We start from the raw sequence: 25,174 nt of genomic DNA on the forward strand, positions 1-25,174 counted from the left end.
TTTTCGACACACTATTAACAGCAGCATTAGAATGCAACAGAGACTATTTGGGGTGGGGGGAAGAGTGTTTCCTGTTATCTCATCGTTATCTTTGAGGAGGTGGCAGATTTCTCTGTGAAAATTACCCTTATAGATTGCCTCTTATCTAAGAATATGCTGGTACTATCAAGTGGTGCTCTTTTTTATGCTAAAATTGCTAGCAACACTTAAGAGTATCTGCATGACTCTTTCAGCTGCAAGAGCAGCTTAACTAGATACCTACTTTCCCTTTTTGTAGACATGCTGTGACACTTTCCCCTATACTGACATGATCTGCATAAGCCATGTGGTTCCCATTAAGAAGGGTCCATACAATATAGTCAACTCTCCATTAACTTGGCTAATGGAAGAATAGAATAGCCCAGATAAAGGAAAGACATGCATAATTATTGCTTCCAGATAAAAACCAACTCAAATATTTCTGCATTGTGCTCCTCAGACAGAGCGTGTACTTCTGTCAGAGCTTGCTAACTTACAGTTTATTAACTCTGGCATTACCTGCGTCCATTTGGTACAAACTAGGCAGCTTGGGTGTCTCTGTGATTTAATTACCCCATAGGTAATCTACTCACTGATAATTGTCTTGGCTATAATTAAATAACAACTTCCATATTCACCCTTTTATATGTGCTGATACTGATACAGTGTAGAGCCAGTCATGCATGACCATATCAAGGTTGAATGTGGCATAACAAGGACAGGCAAATAATGCATGAAATGCAAGAGGAGTATGGTCAAAGGAGAAGGGAACGTGGAAGGCACACTATGATGCAGAAGGGCTTTATGTTCACATCTAACAACCCAGAATTAACACAAGCACTTCCTCTCTTATTCCCAGATAGTCCTCACAAAAGAAATATGCTCAGGACTGTCATGGGTAACACATGCATGAACTAGAACTACCCTTCTACATCAAATGTCCACGGTGTTAGGTTATTCACTGGGTTGCAACTCCTCCGCCACGTTGAACATTTGCCAGTTGTGAGTCCTTATAATCTCCATAGACCTTTTAGTACTGATACATAGCCTTTCTGATCTCAGCATTGGTATATAAATTGTATGGTTCAGTCACAAGGGACACTCAGTTCTGTTACAGATCTATGGGCAAAACATTGCCATCCCTACCATAGGAAGAAATACATATTTTCTTACAGAGAAAATTAAAATGTTGCAAATAATTTTTTTCTGGATTCTTATGGGAGGAAAGGGAATATAAAGAACCAAACTCAGACTTAATGAAATCAGCAACACCATTTCTTATACACTGAAGAGAATCATCTTACGGAAACCAAACTGTTGCCAGGCAAGTTTTTAATGGTGTACTTGTACATGACATTGTGTTGAGGAATTGATTATTATATTCTGCCACATTCCATGTTGCATTTACAAATTAGCATTGCCTTGGTTTGTCTGCACATTACAATTAGACAGAGCTACACAATGATTCAAGCCAGAGGCCAGGCTGTAAAGGGAAACTTGATGGGTTTGAGAGATTAGCCATTATCACATGATATTACTAGACTGGCTACAGAAAAAGCAGCTGACAGCAAATCACAGTGCCACACATATCAAATCCCTAAATATCGGTTCATTTTGCTTAAAGCATCACATACGGTGTTTAGATCACTGCGGAGGTCCTGGACAACATTTTCTATACTCCTGGTATCCTTCAGAATCTCAATGCTTTGAGTATATGGATTGAAATACACAGAGAAGGGGCGATTGATTGATTTGGCAAAGTCCCTGAAAGAAAAAAAGAAAATTAACATATTTTCCTTTTTGACTGCAAAAGAAGAGAAAATTAGATTTTTGAGTCAAGGGAAACTATTTACCTCATCTTTTCTTTGGCTTCTTCAAAACTTTCTGAAACAAAGTAAGCTTCCTGGAAAGTAGTGATAAGACATTCTTGCAAGCAGGTTGTCTTCGGATCAAATGCTTTCACTTTGGCCTTGTCAGAGAGAGCATGCTGCAAAATACACCACAGCATCTGTTAAACCACATTTGATACAACAGTGTATCTATACAACTTTTCATATATACAGCCTTTATATTGCTGTGCTGTATGTTTCCCATTAGTTAGCAAGACTCTCCTGTCTTCCTTATAGAGGCTTTTCAGTTTGAACAGAATAAATAATTTGTTACCTAAAAAAACTCTTCTTATGAGTGTAATTTTTTTCCCAAAAAATAATTATTAACATAATAAAGAGAAGATTAGAAATGCACCTGCCATGTAGCCATACAGACCTAAATCTTCAGCTGGAAATAGGAAAGTCATCAAATGAATCTTCCTGAAAAAATTATCTGTACAACTACAAATATGTATGTCCCAAAAATGTCACTCAACTGGCAGAATTTATCATCTTCTTGGTGGGTGAATTGAGTCTGACCATCCATATAATCTCTGCTTTACATTTTCAGGCCAAAATCATATACTGTTTTCCTGACAGTGAGTTTAAGAGTGAAACCATGTATCTGAAAAGTCCAGTTAACAATGCCTGTTCATTGTGTGCTGATGAAATGCATTATGCTTCTGCAATGTACACCTGAGCAATAGTGCTCCATCTAGTATTCCAAGGAAAAAAGCAGCTAACTAAAGAGGCATAGATAAGTACAGAGCAGACAATGGGCAGATGAGGCATCAAATGCTGCTAACCCAGAGAAGAGATTCCTCATCAGCCTTTCTCTTCACATGAGTGGCACAAGCCACTAGAAAGAACACAGGTTTCAATACTGAAAATCAGGTATTGAAACATTTTCCAACACAATCTTTTTCCAGCTCCCCTTCCCACTTGAATACCTTTGCTAGCTTTTGGACCTACCTTAACTTTTGGAGCACACGTATTTTCATTCTCAGTACTCTGTACAGAAATACAAGGTAAGCAAGGAGAGGATATGTAGGTCAACTTTCAATCTTCTTTAGTCCCCTAATATCTATCCATAGTGAAGATGTGCATGAGAAGTATAGAGAAATGACAGGGAGGGAGCAGATCCCTGAGGTACAAAAGTGTCTCTTATTTCTTTACTTCCTTTCTGCATGGACATTTCTTTATAGCAGAGCAAGATATTAACCTCAAGGCATTCACCACACCTTTTATCTGAACTCTTGCTTATGCTCATTCCTAAATTCCTGTGAACAGCTCTGAAAATATCACACTAGCTCTCAACCTGCAGTCTCCCAATAACAGGACATAAAGCTAGAACAAGAACCTCTTCCTCCCACCTTCTGTCTCTCCAAAAATAAATACATGAAAAATTAATGCACGGAATCTTAAAATGTCAGGGAGTTAACTTTCTTTAGTACATATATCTTTTCCTTCTCACAAGGTTTGCTGTTCCTAGCCAGCCATCAGTTGAACAGCTTTGAAAACAAAAATTTAAAATGGTATCTCTTAAACAGCATCCTCTTCTAAATGGACTGCAGGAACAGGCTCACCTTATTTGGCCCCTATCTATATCTCTGTTGTCACTTTCTCCTTGCAGAGCCATGATGTGGTTGAGGGCCTGTAGATTTAGGCATTTAACTCTTATTGAAATTAATTTGTTTTTCTTGACTGGGAATTATAATAGGCTCTCCAGGAGGTAAACTATAGATAAAAAGACCTTCTCTTAAGGTGCCTTTGTACTTTCAGGTGAGATTTGATGCCTCAAATGTCTAAAGCACGAAGTTTTAAATCTCTGAGACGACTGAGTGAAGCCTTGTGCAGGGAATGAAGAATTATACTGGCCACATTTTCTTAGGAAACGAATCAGTAATGACCACTTTGGGCTCACAGATTCTCTTCTGCCCTGTGACAGCTTCAATGCAAAGGGTGACAGCATTGTCCTCTTCTCCTCCACCCACAGCCCCTGCTGGGCCAAGCCTACTCCTTGGGATTGAAGCCATCGTGGCTCCTACCTCTTGAACAGCTGCTATAATCACTGGGCCCTAATTTTATAGAAGTAGAGAGCCTGGAGAGAAGCAAAAACTGATTTTTTACCACAGTGGATATTTTCTGAGAAAGCCTTTCTGGTTATTCTCCTCAGATTATCTAAATGAAATGACTCCTACTTTCTGGATCCTAGTTTAGTTTACACATGAGGAGAGCTGCTGCTTCACAAAGCAACTCTGAGGAGACTGGGATGTCCAGACACCATGAAACACACAACTTGGAAACAGACTGTAAAGAATTCAAACATGCCTTCTAAATTAGGTGGTAACTGATTTAGGATTGCAGTCTGGGAATATTCAAGCAACAAAACTTCCAAATGAATCATCACAGATTCGTAGGAAAAGCAGCAGTATCAGACAACTGGACAGCTGAAGAATTAGACAACTACCCATTTTGGAAATAACGATAAGAAATGCCTCCACTCCCTGGTAGATCAAAGATTAAAAGAGTGACTGAGGTACCTTACCATAGCTCCCTAGGGCTTAGGATGTCTAATGCTTCTGCACAAGGATGGAAGATACAGCACAGGATCTAAAGAAGACTTAAATGTTTCTGGAGTGGCAGCTGGAGAGCTGGTCAGATATACTGGGGCACTTCTGATACCACCAGGCATATACACTGAGCAATCCTGAATCATTTCCTTAGTGGCCACTATCACTGACACATGAGAAAAAGAGCTTGGTCTTTAAATTTCTCCTTTGAGTATAAAAAAAAGTAGTGTAATAATGCAACTCGGAGATTTTTATTTTCACAAAGAAAAAAAAAAAAGTGAGGACTTGCCCGTGTGCCATAATTTATAGCCTTGTTGTTCTGTGGGAGAACACGGAGTCTTGGAAAACCTGCTCTTAAATGTTTTTCAGCTTATCTACAACATAGGACACTTTCAGATTTGCAACCTCATTTTACCAGGATTTTTTTATGTTATCAGCATAATTTTCTATATTGGAAAATACTCTCTATTTTTAAAAAGCACTAAAATTAGCATCTGGGATCCAGGAGTTGTTTTCTCCATCATCTTTGTCCCTTTGGAAAACAGAACCAAAATTTGTGTTGGAATCTTTTTGGTTAAAAAGACCAATCTTGCTTCTTCTTAACATAAACTACAATTAAAAATAAACCATGACTGGATACTGTATTTGACCTAAAAGATCTATACAGAAAGATTCAAAGTCTATCTCTCCTAAATACATGGAAGCATATTACAGAGATACAAGACTTGATCTGCAGCCAAATGGAGTTGATAAGAGACTCCTTTAATGAAAGGGTTCAAGAGAGCATCATACAAAGTAAATGGATTAAAATTTCCAAGACATTTGGGCCGCCTTTTACAAATAGTTTTAATAATTGAAATGTACATTATTTCTGCCTTATCTCTAAGCCCACAATATATACTGTGTAATAGTGTTAGCTAGAGTTAACTTTACTGTATTAGGCAGAACATTTTATAACTACTTACTGTTTATTCGTTTTCCCCCAGGCTTCTTTTTTCATCTGCTCTCTCTATTTTGTTGTGGTTTTAGTTTATTTTTATTTTTTTGCTCGATGCTTCCTTAGCATGCACATCAGGAGTAGCACATTTCAGTAACCAGAATTCAAAGCCTAAATACTGGGGTGGGGACAATCTTAAAGGGAATCCTACATATCCATGTTTCTCTAGTTTTTCTTGATGCAAGGCTGTGCATCACTGTCATGAGGTGCACAGCCTGCACCAGCCTGATTTATCTTGTTGACAAGAAGCCTCTTCACTGCCAGGTTGCTGGTCTAGAAACAGGTTCTCCCATGGTTGAATTAGCAGAAAACTTACCAGCTTTTTGCAATTTTCCCCCCCCCTACCTTTTACTTTCTTTTGTACCCTGGAGCACAGTCCCACAAAGACTTGCCAGACATTTTTCACCTTAACAGTTCCTTCATGGAGACTATGGCTATCTGTGAAATGGTGCTGTTCTGTGCCTGCAGCAGACAAATGCTTTGTCTCTCAATAACTGAAATCTCTGACTTAAGTCCCTATTCTCGGTATATACAAGAACTGGTGAAATTTAACAGCTTATGATACACAAAAGGTCAAACCAAATGATCTAAGAGTCCCTTCTGGCTTCACACCTATGAAATATATATATAATGTGATATAAAAGTATATAATATTCTAGATTTATGGAAAAATTATGATGATATATGTGTGGCTGCACCTTTGAAGCAGATCAGTACAGTCTATTAATGTGCACATTATTTAATTTTTACTGTTGCTTTTCATAAGGATTATTCTTTGCATTTATACTCTGAGACTACTGCTGAGTGAAGAACACAGATTTGTGACCACAAATGTTTAGTAGCAAAATATGCACACTTGACAAGAATAATGTGTTTGTTTATGACATTGAGGGTAAAAGATTTATTATGTTCTTGACTATTCATTTCCTCGCCTTTATGCCCTTAGATTTTGTAAATTATGTGATAGGCATTTTCAGGGTCATCACCTAATGACCATGAATGTTAAGTTTAAATAAAAGGCCTGATTCTCTGCAGAATCCTGCACAGAATTTGGGGTTCAGCACTGAACATTAAGTCATAAGAAAAAAATGGGCATGTTGGCATTTAACTCATCTCTTTGCCTGTAACTATCTCTGCACTGTGGGTATAATATATTGCCAGGCTGATACAGAATGCTTCTGTGGCTGAGTATGTGCTGAACTTAGAGCAACTGTAATACAATCAAAGAAAAAATAGTGGAGAAGGTAATTCTCTTCAACCCTTTTCCCTGTAATAAAAGAACAGCAGTTTGACTTATGAGCTTCACCATGAATATTCTCAGTTGCAGCTGAAACAAACAGCAAAAGAGACTGAGATACTTCTATTAAATCGCCACGTAGTTCAATGAAAGCCAGCCCAGGAGGGTGGGAATATGTTTAACCACAAATAAACAGCAGATACATTGCAAAACAGTTTGTAAATACTATTCTGTATATGCTTTAAAAAAAAAACCCTGTTGTTTGCCTGAGAAGTTTACCTGAGAAGCCACCAAGCACTCATTTGGGTCCCAGGAGATAGTACTCCTCCCTCTCCTGCTCCTTCCCCCCCATCTTGCCAACAGAGAGATATATTATGTCCCAAAATACTACACTTGTGACAAAATACCTTTTGCTTATTCCCTGTGTTTTCTGGTTATAAAAAGAGGCAATAAATGATCCGCTACAACTACTCACACTGTGCAAGGTTAAATACTTTCACCTTTATAAGAACAGGGCTCTATGTACTGTCAAACAGCCACACATTTCAACTTCGCATGAGTTACTATGCATTCCTTAATTCTAAGTACAACTGATCTACTAAATGAGGACCTTAGAAAATGCTATCTTGATATCAATAACAATCCAATGCAATACATTGGATTACTTAAAACAGAATTGTGCCTGATTTCAGAACATTTTTTTTGTGTGTATTAAAAATACATACTTCTCTTCCACATGAAGCTTTCAGAGCCCAAGGCACCCTTACCTGTTAGAACTTATGAGCCTCTTTACACAAGAAATGCAAATTCAAACAGAAATCAGTTTTGTAGTTAATAGTTGCTTTGGTACTTCAGGCCTTACAAATCCATTTCATGCTTCAAGTGCAAGCTGATACTTCAAACAAAGCTTTTAGAGCAATATCACATCTTAAAAGTAAGCTTTTTGTCTTAAGAACTTTAACTGTTATTTGAAACTCAAAATATTTATGTTCAACTATTATTTTAAGATTAAAAAGTTGATTCTGCTTTCAGGTCACATACCTTTAATTCACCAATAGAAGAGAGAAGTCCTGCCCCATAAGCACGTAGTTGTCCTTCTTGCTTGCAAAGGCCAAATTCAATTGTAAAAAAATAGCACTGTAAAATATACAGATATCAAGATACATATTAGCATGGTTGCAAACAGGCAGTTCAGCAATGACAATTGATATCATATTCACTTGATTGTCCCAATTTTTCAGAATTTCATGTCTTTAATATAAATTCAGATAAAGTATATTATTCCTGTGCTAAGTACTTTAAATCTCACGTTCTGCAGTAAGGGGGCTTTGCACAAAAAATGTCAGATTCTGCTTTTTATCTGGGCACCCAAGCAGTTCACAGGAATGGCCAGTTAGGAACAGACAAGCAAGATCATTTAGGTATCAAAGGCATTGACAGTAATCTGCTGAGATTTTTGAAACCTTCTGAAATAAATGAGGTGCCTTGAAATAAAATTCTGCAAGGTAGTTGGTCTGCCTGTCTAGGAACCCCTGAAGATCTCCAAGATCTAGTTCAGAGCACTCAGCTGTAAGCACAAGCTGATGCCACTGAAAAGTCTGACATGTATTTAAGTGGTGTCTTGAGTTTACTTATATGTATGAACTTACTTATATGAATGTTCTTAAGAGCCTTCTTGAGCCAAGGCCTCAGTCTTCACTAGATTTTACTATGTCATAAATAACTAATATACCATTTTGGTTTCTTAAATCACAGAAAAAGACAATTACAGTCAGTTGAATGAGTTCACTTGACGAATCCAGTACAATTCTTCTTTTGCTCTACATTCAATAATCTGAGCTGCAAAACTGAGGAGAAGCCGTGAAAGAGATGTTTTAAACCAACATAACAATACTGTAGCTAACTTTGCTGTATCCCCACCCCCAACAAAGTCAAAATGTTAGGAAGGCCGTAAGAAGCACAGATAGCCCACTGTCCAATAAATGCAAAAGAAGGCAGTCACTTCTGCTGATGCCACTTAGTTTGGCTTTGTTAGGACACATCAAGGTTTCTTTTTGATGTTAGATCAAACAGATGCGATTAACCTAGTAACTATTTCTACATTTGAGGGCTTTAGGAAGTTGATTTCTAACTTATACAAAGATACTTCATATGTTTGTACACACACATCCTATATCTGTGTTTATTACATTATCTGACAATTTCAGGTTTTGTGCAAAAGGATGTAACTCCATGGAACCTAAGAATTATGTCTTTACAGGAAATGCGAATATAGGATAAGAAGCAAACCAGTATTCAGCACTAAATCTTAAGATTTTCTGAATAACTTGAGAATGGATCCTAACAATACTTTTTTTTTCTATTCATTTTGTCCTTAAACTACCTCACTTCCAGGCTGAGTATCATACTAAATGCAAAGGAGCAGAAATTAACAGCTCTTTTAAATTCAACAAATGTTTAGAAATTGAGAAATTATTCATTTCTCTGCCTCACATAAAAGTTCCTGTACAGCTAGTGATTCATGCAGCATAGCACTATGTAGAAGGGTGTAATAAAAAGGAATAAAAACATGAGCCCTGTGTCTGATCCAAACCTGCTAAGTCAGCTGGGAAGAAGGAAAGGTTGCAGTGACTTCAAATGTCTTCAGTCAGATTCCATGACAGCAGTCAAAGGCAAGGATACCCACAAGGAGAGGTGAAAGGATAACATTGTCAAAGTTCCACTTCTGGTTTTGCTACTGACTTGGATAAGCCAAGCTGGTATAAAATTTTTCATTGGATGCAATGAGCTGATGTTACCATGAAAGGAAGGCCAAGACAACTGGTTTCAAAAAGAGACATCTCAGGAACAGTCACATACACAAAATGACAAAGGCATCACTGTAGGAGTTGAGTGAAGCTGAGACCTACAGTCAAGAAGAGTACAAACTTAGCTTCCTTGCCTAAATATTTTCTCAGAAAAACCTTTGGAGGGCTACAGTCCTGGTTGTGTTCTTGCTCTCACTGTAACAATGAACCACTCGACTTCACACTCAAATTCCACTGACATATTTGAATTTGCCCCCTCCCCCTCAATTCTCTTAAAAGAACCCATCTGGTAGTAGGTCTTCTGCTCTGAATATGAACCTCCTTACAGATACACAAGGAACTGCACCATCATATTCATCCTTAAGACCAACTCCAGCTAAAAAGAGGGGGTCTACTGTTTGTCTGCTCTGTAAAAGCAGGCATGACTTTGTCCCCACATGTAGGACACCTTTACTGTATTTCTTCCCCATGTAGAGGACAAACAAACCTATGTCATGCACCTGCTTGGAGAATGCCCACCTGGCAATCTATAATGCCAGTGGAGAGAGGGAAGAGAAACACCCTCTGCTCCACCAGGGATGTGCACTCACAGGGAAGGAAGGGGCAGAAGGCAGAGAGCTAACACTGACACAGGACAGAGTAATCCCTGCTGCTCGGGGGTAGGGTGTTCACAGGACAGAGGGACACCTCGATTTCACTTCCTCCTTGATGGATAGGCAGCACACAAAGAGGGAGCTTTTCTTACTTAAGTTGAAAAATTATTAATATTAAAATATTATCAGCACCAGCATCATCATCATTATATAAAGGGAGTCATATTTATGAGCCAGCACTTGCTGATGAGAAGCTATCCTCAGTATTGATATGACCTGCACTCTCAGTGTAACTAACTCAAACAAAATGCATAAAAAATGACCAGATGCTAAAATTATGTCTGCATATAACTTGTGGTATTAAACTATAGCATTAAGAAAAGTCCTTCAAATGAAAAGCTGATCTTTTGATAAATTTGCCATATACAACTACCACAACCTGTGTATTTAAGAGCGCTCTGCTTAGCTGAGCCAATGAGATAGCTCACCCAATGCTGCCATCTTCAGATCACCAGTCAGCAACACACGACTCCCCCCACCCTCCCACTCACAGGCACAGGCAGCTTCGTGCAGGAGGAGAATCACAGGCTTGAGCAAGCTGTGCTCTCCAGTGCACAAACACCAGAGCATACTGATAAGGAGCTTAAATTTTAACCATACAGATACACTTTTTACAGACCAGACACATAAATACACGCTCTTTTTGTATGGTAAACTACACTGACTGTGGTACTCTGTTATGTACAGGATAACTACACTGGAGTGGGAATGACTGAAGGATGAAACAGCTGTTGAGATGAACATTTTTGAAAAGCCTTACATGAAAGTAAGTATCTGGTTATTACAGTGTTTTTAAGTGTAGGCTGGTGAATGTAAGCACAAATGAGGGAATGCAGGCTCTCATGTTCTGATTTCAAATCTTGGACCTGTCGTTGGCAGAGTCTCCAGCCCACAGCCCCAGACACCCCGCTCCTCTGCCAGCTGCAGCCATGTCCTGTCATCTCCCTTTACTTCCAGTTCCACCTCTTCTTTGGGGTGAAATGTGGCTTTGCTATACAACCTATAGGCAGGTTCTTGAAGTAGGAAAGGTTCCCTTCCATGTTGTATAAATTCTGCATTTCTTAAAAAACCTTCCACTAAAATGCTGCTCTGTTAGCCAAACCAGCAAAATAAGATTAAGAAAGAAAGGGAAAAATTAAATATTAAAAATAAATTTTTAAGACAACAGACATCACTGTAATAAACAGGACTGGCAGGAGCATAAAACAGTGTGGGATATTATTTCTCTTATTTAACTGAAGTATACGAAAGACAATGTACACTCATCCTCTTGAAACTCTGTCTTCATGAGTTCAAATATCATTAAATAGATCCATGAAAGAAAATCCTGTTAAGGGCTATTGAATACTAAGACAGCAGATCTCTTCCTTCAGAGTCTCTGAATCAATAATCTTTGGCAACTAAAGCCGGATTCCAGGCAAGTATCACCAACATATGGCTTTAGACCTAAACTGTCTCCTCCAGATGTCTGCAATTTGCCCATGTCAGAGATAAGATACTAGGGTAGCTGGTCTGGCCCTGTAGATGAGCAATTTTAAGAGTCAAATCATTTGTCCTATTATTGACAGAAAAGATACAGAACAGATCCAGCCCTGGGAAACTAAAAGCCTGTTCTCCAGGGTAAACACAATGTCTCTTCTTCACGTTCAGGCACTGTCCTGCCTTATAAACTAGACCAAAAAGAAAGTGAAAAAAATCAGTGACAGTTATGACAGCTAATTAAAAAAACAAAACAAAAAACAAAACAAAAAAAAACACACAAAAAAAACCAAAACAAAAACAAAAAACAACCAACCAAAGCCCAATGCATTATTCAACTGTGTTTATAAATTTTCAAAGGCAGGGAAATGGTCTGATAAACTCAATCCTAAACTGGCTGGTTTCTATTACTTTTAAAAATCACTCCTCATATCACATCATTTTGCATTTGGGAATCTCCCTCCTGGGACCTGTGCAAAGAGCTTGTGCAGGGTGTTGGGTGCCAGTGTCACAAAGTCAGCACTTCAAAACCTGACTCTTCCATAAGAAGACCTTTCAAGCCATTCCACTTCACCTAGTTTTCTTATGGAATAGCTTGAAGACCTATTATTTCTGTTCACTTGGCTATCTTCAGCATGATGTATAACAGAAGATTTTATCTGTTCTCTAAAAGTACTTGTAAAGATGTTGTCAAGATGAGTCCTGAGAACACCAGCCATGTCAGGAGCCAATTCACTTGCACTCCCTGTCCTAAGTGGGAAGAAGGAAGGATTGAGTAACTGGATGACTGCTATGTGGAAAGGAATATTCACCACACCACTACAGGAACTGCTAACGGGGTGGAGCTACAGCCCCAAGCAGACACGTAGCAGCACAATCACTTTATATATATACACATATATATATTTATATATATAAAATTCATTGCATAAAGACAATACAACTACTAATGTGTGTAAGCACCTGAAAGACCAGTGCCAAATAAATATCTTTAAGAAAACATCTTTCCATTCTTTCTGCTGCATTTAGTATTTCAAAGGTTACCTGAATGGCCCACTCTTAATTCAGATGTGGGTGATATGCTCACAATATGAAAAGATTAATCCCTTTTTCTGTGGAAGAGAAGGAAACCTTTGACATTTTAGCTTCAAAATTATTCACCTAGAGAGTAAATCTCTCATATAGTTGTAATTATCTTTTAAGAAGGTAGTTATATACAACTGAAAGACTTTTCAAAAATCCATTGTTAGAAATTAATCCTAAGAATTAATGAAGTAAAAGGGTTTTCTTTCCTCCTGTAAAAGTTGCTCAAATTGCAAGCAAATACTTTTTCAGAAATAACAATGACTCCATTTGTGTTTGCTTTCTTCATCCAGAGCTGGTACAAATAAATTTGTGAATAGTCACTTATTTTTCAGTCTCTGAGATATCAATAGTCAACAAAACCAAAACAAAACAAACACAGCAAAAAAACAGCTGGCATTTCACATTTGACTGAATTATTCAAAATTCACAGTGTATTGAGTAGTTTCAAGAATACTATACAAGAAACAGGAAGACAGAACACAGGTAACCCAGGCAACTAGCTACTACAGCCCAATGTTGGAGTCCAACCATCAAGCAATACCAGCTGTTTGACAGCTATTCATGTGGGAGCATCATGGAGTAGAAATGCAGGGAGATTTTTGAACAACAAATAAATCTCATGATGAGCTTGTGAATAGATCAAAAGCAGAAAAGAAGAAAAAGTCAATGGCTAAGTCTTCCATTATAGATGGTTCGTCTACCTCCAACAAAGGCAGTGACCCTATTCTCAGTCAACAGCATTTCTAAATAAGAAAACAAAGTTTAATTTTTCAGTTACCTTCTTGCAGTATTTTGTTTAGTCTGCCACTTTGAAATGTACTTAGGCTCACTGAAATTGAGTTTCCTTTGGGGATTTCAAAGTGCATATATTTAACAATATTCTCCTTTTCCTCTCATCAGGCTACTTTGCATTCAGACCTTTCACTAAGGGTGAATGCTTGGAACAATATCTTTATAAACTGAAGTTTTTAGTAGATGTGGTGCCACTCATTAGAGCACTTGGGGATAGATGCACACCAGCCTTCACATTTCTGTTGACAGCCATAACACATGCACATTCTTCTAATGCAGAGCTTGGCACGCTCAGAAAAGGCACACACTCTAGTGAGCCCAGTGGGGCTTAATCCCTAGTGAATACTTTGAAATTACATGTTTCCTTCTTCAGCAATTTCTGGAGAAAAATTCATAATGGTAATCAAAATAAAATTATCACCCTGAGTTTGTAAGGAAGCAGAAAAGGTAGCTCAAGCAACAAAACACTACAGCAGTACCAGTACAGAGATAACCCTGTGCTTCCAACACTGGGGAGCCCAGCCAAGACAAGACCAAGTGTGTGGCAGGTGCCTACCTTGTACATGTAACCTATTTTTTCAAGAATAAGATCTGGAGGTCATTCCCCCTAACACCTTGGTGTTTCTTGAGAGGATGCATCATTCTGCAGTCCATTCTTACATGAAGGAGGCCCTCCTACTACTCTAAAGAGTGAGCAGAGAGAATGAAGGATGAAGCACTTCTGGGATCTTTCTCCTTCTGCAACTCCAAAAGAAGTTAGTTCCCACAGAGTTGGAACCACTGGATATCCCACTCCATGTTTGAATTACTCCTGAACATAATCTGAATTTATGCTTGCTCTGCACAAAGATGATGTCTGTCCACCCATCTCATTTTATCTCAGCTGAAAACTTTGGAGATCCTTTGAGCTGCAGAATCAGGAACCTCAACACTTGAGCAGAAAGCATTTGTGTGCCAGAGGCTGGTGTTTCCTGGAAAGGCAGCAATTTCCCTCCACCAAAGCTAGTGGTCACATAGATGATGCAAAAATCAATCTCACAAATGCACACTTGCCTCTACTTGCTCAACACTGTCAGGGAAAGAACTCCTGCTTTTTTCAGCGTAATTAACTAATAGCGCTGAAGCTTAATATGCAGCTAAGGAGATGAGACCATCGAAACTATGAACTGCTGCTTAGATCATTTGTTAAACATAAGGCATTGAAGCCCTAATGCTTCACTCATCCTATCTTCCCTTCCCTATCATTTGACTCTTATCTTTGAACAACTTCCAAAACCTGGGGTTTTAAGGTTTATTAATTTCATATGGAGTTATTAAGAACAAATGATGTGCAATAATGAGCCATTTCCACCCTTTCCACTTTACTTTACAACATGTAATGTGGATTCATGTTCAGGTCTCCCTGTGGTAGCTGAAGTGAGTACTTGCTGATTTATTTAGCAAGCTGTTGCTTCAAATTTCAGCCATCTAGAGATTTCACGCAGTTAACCTAAGATGCACAGCCAGGTCTTTCAACATGTTAGCTGGGACTCCAGGAGATGGAGTCCTTTGAAAGTCAAGCTGAGAAGAAAATTTAAAAAGCTGAGTAAACATGTCACAGCTGTCCAACCGCACTCTCCAGTCTAAGCTGCCTGATGTGACACACTTGATCCACCATATTCCTTCACAATTCCCAGGCTGCAAGAAGGGATTGTCTCTAGGACTCTGTCGTTCCTGTTTTCTAGATATTTGTCCTGCTAGTCTTTCAAATGAGGACTTTGTATTAAGAAAGCATATCAAAGCAAGAAAATTCCTGATTTTATATGCTACACGGACAAGGGCTGGTACCTCAGTTCTCCCTCAGCATTGTGACTTAAGCGACAGTTTGGAGAGTATGACTCCTCTGACAAAGGGCCAAGGACTTGAACACTGACAGGTTGGCATTACCCAAGTGAGAGCAGAATTTGAAACAAATACATATACAAGAGATCATTTAGCTATCCTTCACCTTACAGCCTTCCCATTTTATGGGGAGTCATCATCTCTAGGACTGTTGGCTCTTCTCTATTAAAGACTGACTTCAACTCCCCAGCAAGCAAATTAAGAAGGAGACTCAGAAAAGTCGACCTAAAGTTACATTCCCCAGCATAAGGGCAAAACTGACACCAGAGCCTATTTCACTTATCTAGGAGACGCTTTTGACAGACTGGTAAGGTAAATCCCCAGATTAACAAGAAACAAAGGAGCAGCAACAAATCACAGTACAGGCAATTTTATAAGCAGCAAGTTTACTGAATCACTGCCCTATGCCAGTCCACTTTCAGAATTACTTCAAGCTGCAAAGCCTCTTCAGTAACTACCCTTGGCCAGCACAGAGACAAACCTCTAATGTCCCCTCTGATAAGCATTCCCCTGAGAAGGCACCAGGCACATATGGTGCTTCTTGTGATGCCATTCCTTGGAGCAGGCTGTGTCCCACCTAATTGCCAGGGCAATTACTGCATATGGCAATTGCACTGCAGGGAGTGATGCAGCAGGGTCACAGAGTCTCCCGTGACATTTTAACTCAGATGGGTTATGAGGTTCCTGTGTACGTGATCAGCAGCAAACATCCTAATGTATCTGCTAATGACAGGGAGTTGTATCTTCAGAAAGGGGAGCAGCCTCCTGGGGCTGGAAGGATCTCAGAACTTCTGCAAGCCCTGAAATTGTAGGGGTAGAAGCACATTGAAAAGACAGGAAAAACTGTCCAGTGAATTTTTAAAATTCTTATTTCAAGGAAAATATGCTCTATTTTTTTTGCAGTTATATCCACTTCAAATTCATTTTTGAGGAGAGAAAACAAGTAGGACTTTATTACAAAAATAACAGCATCCACAGTCATTTTCTAAATATTTTTAAAAAGAAAATTAACTTCTTGCATCTATTTCTTGAAAACTCATTTAAGTTAGGACTTGTTTTCAAACATCACAGTTTCCCACAGCAACACTGCATTTAAACTCAATGTTCTTTTAATCACATAAATGCAAAGGGACTCCCAAAAGCTTTCATGGCACTTAATGCATTTGCTTAACCTGCCTTGCAAAAACAAAAACAAAAGAGATAGTAGGCTTCAGCACAAAAGTTTAAGTTCTATTAATGTCAAGCTGACAGACAGATCAAAGATGGAAAGTAGCTCAGGGAATTTTAAATATTTATCAATTTTTTTACGAAAAATATATCCAAATTGAAGACGTTTTTCACAGCCTCAAACAAATCTTTTTCAAGTAGAGTTGAGCATCTTGTAGTTCCTTGATTTTCAGCAGTGAGGGCATGTAAAACCAATCTATCATGAGCACAGAACAGTCAACTGAGTCACCGGTGAGCTACCTGCTAGAAGTCAGTAAACAAAAAGCAAATCATATGAACATGTATTCAGCAAGGTGGAAAAAAGTTATGCTGAGCAAGCACCTGTGAGAAGAGAGATCACAGCTCTTCACTATACTGAAAACCAAGGAATTCACAGTGGCTGTGGTTTAGGAGTGACTTATCAAATGTGAAAATCACTCTGAAATGGTCACTAGTGATCAGGCTCCGACTGATATTCAAGATTTCTGTGCTTGTATAGGTCCTAAATTAATTGCAGATGTATAATATGGATCTGTCAATAAGTTAATGTGTTTATTCAAGGTGGAAAAATTAATCCTATAAAGGTGTTTATCATTAAAAATATAAAATGTCTTGTTAAACTATAATCTTAGCACTTTTATATAGTCAAATTATATAATTTCAACAATTAGACTACTGATTCAAGAAAAGGAAGAAAAACTTTAAGAAAAATAGTAATATGTTTTATGAGGGAAAAAAAGGATAATCTGGGAGCAACCACTTGTTCCAGCATGTCTTGAAAAAGCCCTGAGTTCAAACTGCTCTATCTAGCACTCTCAGTACACATCATCTTTATCAATGTCACAATGAAGATCTATAGAAAGTTCTCTGTAATGCACAGAAAATATAAGGCTTACAGATGCTAACAGAAACAAGGTTATCTTGCCAAAATTAATGCTTTATCTGATGCAAATGCAAAATCCGAAACCGAGCTTGAACCTAACAACCAGATTAATGCTGGGGTTGTTCAAACTGTGCCTGAAACAGTGCTGTTGTGTTGATGTTCTGCTGACCTTGCACTGAGATAACATCAGCCACAGCTGGAATCGAACCAAAACAACCAAAATTAACAGACACAGGGCCCTTCTATGCAAACTTTTCTTTGGCCTCAGCAACACTCTCAGGTTTAGAGTATTTGCTTTAACCTTCCAAAATTGTCAACAAATAAAAAACCCTTTGTACAATAACATCAGAAGGCCTGTCAGGGCTTGAGCTTGATTTGGACAGAGAAAGAAAAACTATTGCAAAATCACGTGTCCTCCAGAGTTGATTCCTCCCCTGCAGAATCCCATATTCCTAAATAACAGGTTTTCGCAAGTAAAGGATTAACATTAATTTTATAGCAAGAAATCCTACCTTCATTTGCATGTGTACAACCATATTAACTTTTAGGAGATTGTATACGTGGAAATGAAGGCAGTATTTAGCCCACAGACTTAAACTCATTGAAAGCAATGGCAAAACTCCCCTTGGTATTCTGTGGTGTCAGAGTCAGACCTATAAATATATAATTAAGCTATACTTACAAAATCATTATGGCAGAACACCCAAAAATATCTCAATTAAAAATTTATGGGACCATATTCCATCCAGCACTTTGATGCCATTTGATAGAAAGATGACTACAGGCACAAGAACCACTTCCAAAGCTGCAGCATTAAGTAATTAAGCCCTAGGCATAGTTAGCTCTTTATGGATAGCAGATATATTTTGTCTTACTTCCATACTTTTATCTGTGCCTACAAAGAAAATACCGAGGAACATGTTGAGTGAGAGAATTAGCTTGAACACATGCTATATGTTCAGTCCTTGAGCCAGTATTTCAAATTATTCACATTATGCATAGTTGTCAATATTGTTAGGATCTTTTCAGCTCTGTACAGACATAAATTTTAAGACTCCTTCCATTAGAAGGTGTTTTTTAGGTTAGGCATAGTAGCTGCATGTATGAATGTCCCTTCCAGAAGCAAAATTATTTACCCAAAGATTCCAGGTAATAAAAGGTGAGTGCATGGCTTGAGGACTTCCTTCTTTAAGCATAATTGGCTTGGTTTCTGCCTGAAAGCAGAAACTCCTGGCTTTCTTCTCCAGATGGGGCCTAGTGACCCCTGAAAGGAGGGCTGCGGGTGCAGGGTTGCAGCCACAGCTGCACCACGCAGTGCAGCAGGGTGCAGAGATCCATCAGTGAGGGGCAGCAGGAGCTGGCTCACCCCGACAGCACTGCAGGTCCCAGCCAGATAACCGGGCAACTGCATTCAGGGGGCTGCTCCCAGGAGAACCACACCTGCAGTCACAAAAACTTTTTTTGTTCCTCAACTCCTCTGGCTCCATGCAAAGCATGGATAAAGCCAGCTGTCTGACCTTTGCACCCACAGCACAGACATTCAGCCCCAAGTGAGACCTAGACATGGTCTGGAACAAGTTGCCCAGGAAAGCTGTGGATGCGTCTGGAAGTGTTCAAGGTCAGGCTGGATGGGGCGCTGAGAAACCTGGTCTAGTGGAAGGTATTCCTTCCCATGCAGAGGGGTTGGAACTACGTGATCTTTAAGGTCTCTTCCAACCCAAGCCATTCTATGATTCTATGGTTGAAGTGAGTTGCTGAACTCCTTCCCTACCCCACACACCTGTGTAGTGAAAATGGAGGATCTCCAGATCTTGTACAAATGACTCAATTACTGCTCTATGTTACAGAATCTTACATATTTAAGTAAAAATGCAAATAAATGCAATAGAAAAAGCTAGTAGTATTATAGAATTTACTTTGTTACTTTGCCTCAACACTAAAGTATTCCTCTAAGAATACTTCTTAAATGTCTGGGATGTACTACTGTACACAAAGCTTTAGCAACATGAGACCCCCCGCAGTTCTGAATTGTACGTTAACACATTTTACAAGCGAGTTTCACATGTATATGCTACAACCAAAGAAAAATAAGTGTAGCAATGTCAGTATGAATGATAACCACAGAGAGCCTAGTATTATCTCTTTCCTTCAACATGCTGGTGAAGGCACAGGGACAGTTGGGAAGAGCAGCAGCATTATATTCCGAACATTACTACTTCTGCTTTTTTCCCCATTTTCTTTATTTAAAACTTTATCCCTGTAACTTACATCCTTTGTTTGTAGTTCTTATCCAAAACACTTGTGCAATCCTTGCTCACTGAACACTTATGCTAAGGCCCTTCTTTTGTCCCAGTTACACAGGTTCTATAAAAGACACTTTATGCCTTCTTTTGCTAAAACATTTCCTGCTCCCGGTCAAAAGAGAAAACACACATGCAAAAAACATCACCCTATAAAAATTCATAGACTCTTTCCATATATTCCTCAACCTATCCCAATGGGATCCAACACCAAAATGGCAGGCTCTTGCCACTTGCATGCACTCCTAAATTCTATTATAACTTCCCGAGCTCATTTTTTGAGGCTCACTTTCATTACTGTTGTGGCAGAGCACACTCAGACTGTGAGCTATTGAACTACTAGCAAAGATTACTACTGCAGAATCTGCAATTTCTTAATGAAAATGAAGTTGCTTCTGAAAATAAACAAACGTAATAAGCAAGCCAGTGCTCTGTGAAATTTGCACCATTCTCTTGTTAACCTGTATGTCAAAACGTATTACTTGTTTGCATGTAAATTTGCATCTGCGGTTCAGTAACGCCACAGATTATGATCTAACCACTTTTGAAAACATAATGTTAAAAGAAATAAAAGCAATCCATTGTCTGGCTGTAATTTGTTATTTTATTAGAGGATTTTTCTTTAGCATTCCTAACTGCTTAGGGCTTGATCTTCATAAACTGCATCCTCTCTAAAAGAAGCTATATTATTTCTACAGTGAAATTTCTAATTCCTTCCCTGCTCCCAATTAAGTCAAATTAGTTCTCTCTTACATCTAGCTTCCTCATTACAGGGCTGGACCCAAGCATACTGTTCTGGTTTGGTTTGGTGAGTTTTTTGGTAGCAGAGGAAGGGCCACAGGAGTGGCTCCAGAAAGAAGCTGAGAAGCTCCCCCTGTTCCAAACCCAGCCAAGGAGCCATGAGAGGGACAACAGATGTGCCTCAATGATTAACATATGAAAGAACAGCTATAACACGTGAGCAGAGAAGCAGATGGGGGGAGAAGAGCTGTGCTGGAGGAGGAGAGTGGTGCTGGTGGTTGGCGAGGAAGAAGGGGAAGAAGGAGCCCAAGAGGAAGTTTCCCTGCAACCCATGGCGAGATGGCAGCTGTCCCCCTGCACTCATGCAGGAATGTGGTGGAACATTCCCTGAAGGCGCCAGGAGGGGTGAACTTGGCCAGTGGACTTGGACTTTGTGGCCAGTGGATTTGCTGCCAGTGGACTCTGATTGCGCAGCTTTGAAAGACCCCGGCGCCAGGGGAGTTTGTTCCCGAAGCAGCCCGTGACTCTGTGGGAAGCCCAGGCTGGAGCAGCTCTGGACCTCGTGGGAAGGACTCATGAAGGAGAGGTTCGTGGAGGACTCTCTCCCATGGGAGGGACCCCATGGGGAAGCAGGGAAGGACTGTAAGGAATCCTTCTTCCTGAGGAGGATGGCGCGGCAAGAACCACCAGCCTGTCAACTGACTCTAAACCCCATCCCCTGTCCCCCTGTGCCGCTGGGGGGAAGGAGGGAGAGAAACTGGGAACAAAGTGATTTGGTCCCGGGAAGAAGGGAGGGGTGGGGTAACATAGGCAAGCCCTGCTCTGTGTGTTGTCCTGTGTGTGTTTGATTATTTTTTCCCCAAGTTGAGTCTGTTTTGCCCAGGACCTTAATCAGTGAGGAACCCTCCTTGTACTTTGTCTCAACCCATGAGCTTTGTCCTCCTCATCCCAGAGTGTGTGTGGGGGGGGGGGGGGAGGGAATCGAGTGTGCAACCATGGGGCTGTTCTTTGTTGTCATGTTGGGCCCAAAACCACAACACATACAAACATACAAACACGGTATAGAATAACATTTTTTCTAGTTACTTCTGAGTGCAAAATTTTGTTAGGGCAACCTGACATCCTCTCAAGAAGCAGGTCACTGACCTGACCAACTGGGCACCCTCATAGCCACAGGTGAACCCTCCTTTATGATCTTGAGTGACACAGTACAAAGCACAAAGCTTCATTTCCAGATGTAACACATCCTTTGTTGACCTACTTAGACCAGAAACTAGTTAAAGCAGGATGTTTGCATTTTAAAACATTCTGCAAAACAGTATTTTATATCACCCTCTACAAATAAAATACCACACCAAAATTCCAACATCAGCAGTCCAGCTCCCCAACTTCACTGCAGTGGCTGACACATGATTTCTTTACCATCTCAATTTCTTTTCCTGTCCTCTCAGAGAATTAACAGCAGCAGAATCATCCCTTTGTTCCTCCTGTTTATCAGAAATTGCAGAGACTTGTATCCTTGAATAGTGATGCTGGCTGAGAAAGATGGATCCGCTGACTTCTACTTCCCTCCTACACCTGGATGCAGCCCATTTCTCCCATCTCTTAGCAGCAAAAGATGTCAGCTCCACAACATCAAGTCCACTATTCCTGCCATACAAAAGGTTCCCACTTCTACACGAAGCACATCCAAAACTGGCTTAATCCACAGTACTGCTCTTAACCAAAACTCAGATTAGGGTTCAAACTGCTCCCAGCCTGGCGACTGAGATACCTGCTCTCCTCTATCCCTTTTTCCAGTTCTAGCTGTAAAGGTGGAAAGGGTTCAGGGAACATGCTCAAAGTCACAGAGCATCTGCCATATGACAAATAACAAATGATTGATTTTCAATCCTGAAAAAGAGACAACCAATGCAGAAAATGAAACAGTTCTTTAAAGCCATAAGGACATAGAGAAAATATAAAGGGATGACATGGTAGTTCTCTCTTCAAATACAAAAAGCTAGTAGGAATCAGGTTAAAAACAATAAAAGAAGAAAGATCACCACACAGTGAATAGTTGAGTTGTAGAGCTCTTTGCCAAAGTTACTGCAGCTACTAAAAATCTACATGTCTTCAAAGACAGTTGTTTCTGGACAGAAATCTATTCAGGATAATTGAATACATATAAATCAAATTTGACTCAAGAGTTACTTGAGTTTCTGAGCGTTTAAAAATTTGAGAAACATTTGAAAATAATCAGATATGCTCATCTTATGTCCCTCCTGAGCAGCCATTTATGACTCCACTTAGGCACAAGGCACCAGCCATGTGGCCTGACCAGCACAGCAATTCTTAGAGATCCAAACCTAGAAACAGACTCTCTGCAAACCCAGAACAAAGACCTCAAAAAACTGTCACAATTCCTGCAGAAAATACTGACCATTTGCTCCCATTTCAGCAACAGAACTCTTCGATACCTCCCTGTAGTAACTCCTCTGGAGTGCTAACTTATTTCTATATAGTACAGAGCCATTTGTTTTTGAGTGCTGCTGAGAATTTTGTTCTTGAGCCATGAATCTCTGGTGTGATCATTGTGAAAACACACTGCAGGGGAACACTGCAGTATTCTAAAACATTCGGTATTGATCCCTGGAATCTTCAAGCTTTTTTCGCCTTTAGTCTGGTTCTGTGATATATGTATCCTTTCTACTCACCTATTCGATTACACACACTAGAGGAAGGGCCTGACATCAGTGCTTCACCTACTTTATCAAAAAGTATTGCTGAAAGAAATCTTTTTTAAACAGGGACTGTTACCAGCTTTTAATTCCTTTAGAACACTATGCAGAGCAAACTCACAAATTAGGGTGTTCTTTTTGAAAAGCCTGCCCAGCAACACTTTGCCAATGAAAGTAATTCATCAGTAAGTTGTCCTTCTTTACTGCTTCAAAGAGCTGTATGACTTTGTAATGATTAAGAAGGCCAGGAGGTTTCATCAGCTTTACCTTCTGCTTCTTGTATCAGTTTCAGATTTTGCACTTGGGCAATTTCCAAATATGTTCACATATAGGTGGTTTTGCCTGGTCAAAATCAGGCACAGAAACAGCCCAGGAGATTTACTGATGAACAATATGGATCACATTTCCAGTCTCATGCTGTGTGGCAGGACGATGTCTGGCTATAGTGATCCACCATACCTGATTTCAGCTTTATAGTCCTAGCTTTGACAGTAGGAATCGCTTCATCCTAAGCAACACATATCCCCAGTCAGAGTAATTTCATAAGTCTCCCTTAAGTCCATCAACATCTACTAAAGCAATTTTCAAATCATATTCATTCCCAGCTCTTCATGCTGCAGCTCCTTTATTCATTAACTACAGGTGCAGCTGGAAGCAACTCCTTTGCAAGAAACTCCATTATGTCACCACTGGACTTAGGGTACTCACAGTGCTCACTCCTGACATTTGTCACACAATCATGGCATGCCATTGGGATACAGGCAAAATACCCAGCAGAGATTTGAATGTTGAACTTCAATATGCTCAGTGAATGCCATGGCTCCTCAGCTATTATACCAGGTTTCAGTTGGGCAATACATAATTACTTTTATATGGCAGAATAGCTTCAGCAGGGGAGCTGATCACAGCCTTACCACAGTGATTAATCCACTGCCTATCATTTTGCAACTATAAATGAGAAACATTCAAGTAGTCTTGTTTTTTCAGATGCACAGTGGGGATGTTCAAAATCTCAAATATTTTCATAGTTTTCTTCTCAGCTCCATTTGTTCATTCATGGAGGAGGACAGTAATCCAGTTCACAAGCTATACTTATGGCCTAGCACTATCAAATAGCTCTTCTGGAAAATCTAACCTGTTGTCTGTGAACATGAGAGACTGCAAAAGTCTGCTCTGTCTAGTGAGACCACACTGCATCAACCCTAAGTTGCCAAATGCAACTCAGTCTTTATCTTGCAATGCTCCCGTTTCTTCCATTCTGGTTATCTCCTCAGCAACCATAATATGTAATTGTCCTGAATTATGTGCCAGTTGTTCAGCGTGGGAGGAGAACTAAAATGAAGCCAACAAGACCAAATAACATAGATCCTGAGAGAAGACAGGCAAGTCAACTCATATGAATTATCACTGACTTCCCCCAGAGAGGCGGCTCTGAACATTATTTTTATCCCAGCTTATATATCTAGTATAGTTTGTTTGTGATACATGTATAGATAAATTAAAGTCATCTTTAGAAATAAACCAGTGGCCTCAGTCATCATCTGGTAAGGTAAAACATTTGGAGTCATAACAAGCCTGAAATGCATTTACAAGCCTTCACCACACACAATTCCTTGAAATTCAGAAGCAACTCGCTATTTTGGCTTTCTGCATAAACACTAGCAAGCCCAGGAGGAAATTCTTGATTTCTACTGTCCCACACAGTTAAAACACCAGAACAAATATCAAGAAATATTAAATGTTGACAGTTTCGCAGTTCTAGAGTACTAAAGATTAAAACATAATTTCCAGTAAGAAACCATTGGAATAAAACTTATTGTGATTAATTAGCCCCTAATGGATGCATTCTTGGGTGGAAAGATTAGATGATAAACTGCATACAAACCACAGACACTGCTAAATTGCTCTTTTCTGGACCATCACCAGTTAATGT

The 25,174-nt window shown here is 39.5% G+C and overlaps 1 protein-coding gene across 1 annotated transcript in view; it reads right to left on the bottom strand.

Moving 5' to 3' along the window:
- Window positions 1–805: 805 nt before the first annotated feature.
- TPH2 (tryptophan hydroxylase 2) overlaps window positions 806–25,174 on the bottom strand; it is a 49,945-nt gene continuing 25,576 nt past the window's right edge. The window contains exons 9-11 of the mRNA XM_051622018.1: window positions 7,735–7,830; window positions 1,872–2,005; window positions 806–1,782 (exon numbers count right to left, since the gene is read on the bottom strand). Coding sequence (XP_051477978.1) covers window positions 1,608–1,782; window positions 1,872–2,005; window positions 7,735–7,830 — 405 coding nt within the window. The 3' untranslated portion in view covers window positions 806–1,607. The remainder of the gene's footprint in view (window positions 1,783–1,871; window positions 2,006–7,734; window positions 7,831–25,174) is intronic.

The sequence above is a fragment of the Apus apus genome, chromosome 1, assembly GCF_020740795.1.
Source record: "Apus apus isolate bApuApu2 chromosome 1, bApuApu2.pri.cur, whole genome shotgun sequence".
Classification (NCBI taxonomy): Eukaryota; Metazoa; Chordata; class Aves; order Apodiformes; family Apodidae; genus Apus; species Apus apus.